General features: G+C 45.9%; 1 protein-coding gene across 1 annotated transcript in view; it reads left to right on the top strand.

The window, feature by feature from the left end:
- Positions 1-5,973, top strand: part of LOC108788347 (HLA class II histocompatibility antigen, DM beta chain) — a 16,525-nt gene that overhangs the window by 6,621 nt on the left and 3,931 nt on the right. The window contains exons 3-4 of the mRNA XM_018558102.1: positions 970-1,245; positions 3,439-3,555. Of these exons, the coding sequence (XP_018413604.1) occupies positions 970-1,245; positions 3,439-3,555 (393 nt within the window). The remainder of the gene's footprint in view (positions 1-969; positions 1,246-3,438; positions 3,556-5,973) is intronic.

Raw genomic sequence — 5,973 nt, 5'->3', positions numbered from 1 at the left:
TATTACAAACTATTGCAGAGAATGCCTAGAATTTGACTTGTAGTTCAGTTTATAACTAGTAAAAGCATTCAGCCAATCCCACGATAAGGAAATAAAGTCTGTTGGGGATTGCCGTAACTCAGCATTGTACAGAACACCCTCGGATGTTACTGACAGTTCTAAAAAATAATATAAGCTACAAAATGGAGTGTGTAGCTATGATATATGTCATGTATTTATATTCTCACAGGACAGGAGTTTTCTTTTAAGCCAAATCAGTTATATTTCAAATCTTCATTTTCTGCTTTCGGATATTTAATTTTTTATTGTCAACAAATGATACGACCCCCCTCTAGGTGCTTCCTATACAGTTTCCTGTAATTGCTTGGTGACTTTAATATCTAATTTCTTAGCTTTGGATAGAGTGGGGGAGGGGGTTGAAGTCAGGATTTTTATTGCTGACTGTGTCCCCACTGCGGACATTTTTCTTCACTTCCTGTTTTGGAGAGCAGACATTGTTTCTCTCCCGGGCGGCCGGGAGCCGCTATCTAATAGCGGGAGACTCCCGGAGCTTCCGGGAGAGTTGAGATGTCTGAAAAAGTGACTGACAATCACCCCGAAGTAAGCAGAAATCAGACCTTTGACGGCTGTCACCAAGTCAGATGTTCCTGTTGGAAGATTTCCCTTTACTTCCTGTTCCTGACAACTGTAAACATTTGTATTTCCTCACTTTTTGAGAGGTAACATCAGGATGGAGGGTGAATCCTCTTAACATGGACACAAACAACAATTCAAACCTGACAAAGGCTCGCATCTTCCTCCAATATTTCCGAAACTAAAAAAAAAAACATCTGGCCTAGAGCTGTGCTTTAAATAATCCGACTTCCACATGAATAATCCATTGAACTCACCTGTTTGTATTAACTGTTTATAAAGCATTCTTTGGTTTATTATATGGTTTCTCACTCACGTATCTGTTTCCTTTGACAGTTAAACCATCTGTGGAGGTCTTTTTACCAGTTCAGTTACATCCTGACAGTCTCCCGGTGCTGGTCTGCCAGGTGTGGGGATTTTACCCCCAAGACATCAGCGTAGCTTGGTTTAAAAATGACAAGTTGGTCAAGAACTACACAGAGGCTGTGAGGACCGGAGACTGGACCTACCGCATTTTGGCGACCCTGGATTTGAGGAATTTCCTCCCTAAAGACAACTACACCTGTTTGGTCAATCACCCAACTCTGGACACACCCATAGTGAAGACCTGGAGTAAGTGTGACAACGGGAATGGGGTTCCTCCACTGCATCCATAACACCATATCCCAGGAGAATTGTATTGTTATCCTTTTATTTACCTCCTCCCCTCTCTCAGCACCCCTCCAAAGTCTTATACTTACCTGTCCACTGATCCATGCTGTGCATGCCATTAAGAGCACAACCATTGCTGCAAACTCTCCTAGCTGGTCCCTTGCACCATTCCCATTCATTTCTATGGAGAGGCCATCTATTTTTGGGACCGGTGATAAACATAGGAATGAATGGGATTTGTCTGCACAGAAGTAAGGGACTGGACGGAAGAGTATCCGGTGCACAAATGTGATCGACCATGAGCATAGATGGGTGAGTATGAGACTTTGGGGTTACATTAAAGCAAAGGACAGCCACCTTGGTACTCCAGCTGTTGGGGAACTATGAGTTATATAGCGCCAACAGTTTGTGCAGCGCTTCACAATAGCTTTATACATACATACAGTCATGGCCAAAAATACTGGCACCCCAGCATGTCTGTGAGATAATGCGTCATTTCGCGCAGAAAATTGTTGCAATGACAAATGTTTCTGCATTTTCATGTTTCTTTCTTTTGTTTGTATTGGTAATTGCTTGGTGTCTTTAATATCTAATTTCATAGCTGTGGATAGAGTGGGGGAGGGGGTTAAAGTCAGGATTTGTATTGCTGACTGTGCACTGCGGACATTTTTCGCGCAGAAAATAGTTGCAATGACAAATGTTTTCGGCATTCTAATGTTTCTTTCTTTTGTTTGTATTGGTATGACACAAAAAAGTGGAAAATAAAAGCCAAATCTGTCACATTCCACACAAAACTCCAAAAATGGACTGGACAAAATGATTGGCACCTTCAATTAATATTTGGTAACACAGCCCTTGGAAAAAAATAACTGAAATCAATGGCTTCCTGTAACCATCAATGAGTTTCTTACACCTCTCTACAGGAATTTTGGAGCACTCTTCTTTCTCCAACGGCTCCGGGTCTCTCACATTGGAAGGTTCCTTTTCCCAACTGCTCTTCTCAGATCTCTCCACAGGAGCTCTGTCTATGGGATTCAGATCTGGACCCATTGTTGGCCAGTCCAGTACTCTCCAGCGCTTTGTCTGAAACCATTTCTGTGCTTTGGGTCATTGTCCTGCTGTAAGACTCATGACCTCTGATAGAGACCCAACTTTCTGACACTGGGCCCTACATTGCACCCCAGAATTCTTTAGTAGTTATCAGATTTCACATTTGTAATTGCAACAATTTTCTGCGTGAAGTGATGCATTATCTGACAGAAATGCAGGGGTGCCAATATTTTTGGCCATGACTGTACATGTTAAAGGAGAACTGTGAGGCGAGTGATTTTCACTCACCTCATAGTTCTATCCGACATGTGACAATGAAACTGTCACACGTCGGCTCAATAGATCGGGAAGTGAGGGAACACATACCGTCGCTCGCTCACTTCTCGATCCTGTCCCTGCAGAGAGCAATGACTGTCACTCACGGCTCCCTGCAGGGATTCCCCTCCTCCCTACTCCGATCCTCCAGCGCTGACTGGAGGAATGGACGGGGGAGGGGGCGGGTACAGCTGTTTCTGCCTCTAGATAGGCAGAGCCAGCTGTCACTCACACAGCTGGGTGGATCTCATCAGTAATGTCGGGATCTGTCCCGGCTGTGGCGGTTTGGGTGACGGGAGGACGCTAGTTTATGTCCTCCCGTGACCCTTAAGATAACTATGGGGAAAAACACTTACCCCCATAGTTCTCCTTAAAGATCAGTGATACATATTGTCACAGTTGATGCTGCCAGCCACTACAGGGAGAATTAGTTGGGGCCACAAAAAATAGAAATGTGTGCGGGCTTACCTAACATCTAATGTAATCATAACATTGTATGAGGCTGTGTAAATTAGTGATTGCAAAATATAAAATGTTGCATTGGAAAAGTCTGTATGTTGATGTGCAGCCGGCAGACGGGGCTCTCGTGATCCTTCTAAGGGAAGTACAAATCTTTCTTGCAAACATAAAAGGGAGAACCTGATTGGTTGCTGAGGGCCACAAGAACATTTCTGTGTATGAGGTCATTGAATGTACTTTTACTCTCTATAGTTTGAGATTCTCATGAACATAATGTATCTTCATCTTCATTGTTTATGTTTCCCTTCCACCCTCCTCCTGACTGAGCAGAGCACGGCTTGACCAACATCCAGATCATTAAGATCAGTGTCGCGTCGGTGGTCTTCGCGCTGGGACTCGTCTGCCTCATTACAGGAATCGTTTGTTGGAAGAATGCCAAGAGAAGCGGTAAGACGGTCACTAAATAACTTTTCAGGCTTGGGTGTTTTTTGTTTTAGCCAATGGAAAGCTAGTCACTAGGAGGCGGAGACCGGTGCTAGGCGAAGAAATAAGTTAAAACGTGCAGTTCTACCCAAAAGAAAGCTCGCATGCTTTAATAAGCTAGCAGCAAGAAAACGCTCAGATGTGAACGGTGCCGCAAAGGGTTAACTGCTTGTTTTGTATAGGGAGCGAAAATACAGAAGGAATACTCGCCCAATCCCCAGTCCTGTGGCAGAGACCGCTCACCTTTCTCCCCCTCCGCTCCAGCTGTGGTATGTTTCTTGGCGTACTCAGATCTAATACATTGTATTAGATGCGATGACATCATGGATTCTTAAACTGCCGGAGTCCAGGGAAGAAGAGATTGCAGGGACCGGTCTAGCACCCAGTGGGGAGCGAGGATTGGGTGAGTATATCTTTATTTTCGCTCCCTAGACAAAAGGAGCACTTAACCCTTTGCAGTGTGGGATTAGCCCCACTGCAAGGGTTAACTTTTCAAAATCTCGGAGTCATAAGGTGTGCAGATTATGCCATTAGGGTGTGCACACAAAAGTGAAAACGCATACAGTATAGAGGTGCAGTAATGAAGCAGGGAGCCTGACAGGTGGTCATGTGACCACCCGCCTGGCTTCCTGATTGGATGGAAAGCCGCAGCCACGTTCCCTCGCAGCTTCCCAGACACCAAGGACTGTGGCTGTTATGTGAGGAATGTAAGTGGCAAGTGCTGCTGCTCTCTGTATCGCTGAGCTGCTCAAAGAAAGACCTTTTATATGATTTCTCCACCAGCTCAGTGACTAAAAACATGGCACCCGCTGTTGCGATCGGGGTGATTAGAGTGTGCCCTGGCACACCCCTGCACACGCCTTTGCCTGGAGTTATGTTTTAACAGTCTACGCTCATCTCCAAGCTGAATTCACTTTCAGAGAAGTGAGGTCCAACCTGCTGCATTGCAAATGCTGCGCTGCCACCTTGTGGTAAATCCGGACCATTGCAGGATTACACACTGAGAGGATTTGTATGTGTTTGAAATCCTTCCCTTTCACTTTACATTATTGAGACTTCGTTGGCATGTCTGAAAATATCACTTTGCAGTCTGTATTGTCTGTATCTCTCATGTCTATTGTGTGACAGAGAATACAATGCGCCTCCGCAGCCTTGAACCCGTCCATTGTGGTCACAGGTCTCTATGGCACACATTACAGAATGTTATGCATGACTCATTTGTGTGGCTTTTAACCATTTCGTGTTCAGAGCAATTTCCCCCAATCTAAAGCAGTCACAGTGCGAGAACTGTTTTCTCTAAAGTGGACCTTTCGTGCCGAATGGAAGGACTGCTTTTTTTATTTTGCAAGCCCCCCCCCCTCAAGCACTAAAACAGAACGCCCAGGAAAAAAATTACCCCGGCCCCAGCCTGTGATGCTTGTACTGTGCCACCCGGCAGAGCTGGGAGTTCAAAGTCCTCCAAAAATGCATTCCAGCCTAGATTCAAGGAAGAACGCACACACCTCTTTACATAGTCAATATTTGCTTATTCTAGAATTTAGCTTTAAAGTCTGTATCCGGGCTCAGACCCTGACACCCCAGTGCTCCCCCTCCCCCTGAAGGTTGCAACCAGTATCACTTAATGCTATTTATATACTTTTCTATTTTGGGAGTCTTTTGGCAGGTCAGGTGGTGCAGAGAGCAGCGCTGACGTGATATTAGCACTTCTTGCTGCAGCATTACACAGTAAATGCAGGATGCCCTTTAGGGGTGGGCCCATGACACTCTATCTTCACTGTATGTCCTCAGTCTTCTGGGTTGAATGATGACGGGTGGAGGACTAGGAACCTCTTCTGGCGCAAACAGTGTACTGCATGGAGACTACCAGAGAGTACTGCAGCCAGAGCTTCTTTCTTTTTTTTTACCACTGAAAGGAGGGGGGGAGGGGGAATGGCATTAAAAATATAGCCCAAAGTTAAGCCTTAAAAGGAGAACTATGGGGTTGAGGCTTTTCCCCATAGTTCTCCTTAGGGTAACGGGAGGACACAAACTAGCGTCCTCCCGTCACCCTAAACTCAGTATACCGCGAGCGACAGCTCGCGGTATACTGAGACCCTGAAGCGGATCCCGGCAATTATGTCTGGATCCGCCCAGCTGCGTGACTGACAGCTGGCTCTGCCTATCTAGAGGCAGAGCCAGCTGTACCCGCCCCCTCCTCTGTCCGATCCGCCAGTCAGCGCTGGAGGATTGGAGCGGGGAGGGGGGAATACAGAGAGCAGTGACAGGATCGAGAGGTGAGCGAACGCCGGTATGTGTTCGCTCACCTCCCGATCTACTGAGCCGACCTGTGACAGTCTCATTGTCACAGGTCGGCTAGAACTATGAGGTGAGTGAAAAGCACTC

Source organism: Nanorana parkeri, unplaced genomic scaffold (genome assembly GCF_000935625.1).
Source record: "Nanorana parkeri isolate BGI_ZX_2015 unplaced genomic scaffold, ASM93562v1 scaffold321, whole genome shotgun sequence".
In the NCBI taxonomy this organism is placed as follows: Eukaryota; Metazoa; Chordata; class Amphibia; order Anura; family Dicroglossidae; genus Nanorana; species Nanorana parkeri.
This window is presented reverse-complemented; position numbering and strand designations above follow the sequence as displayed.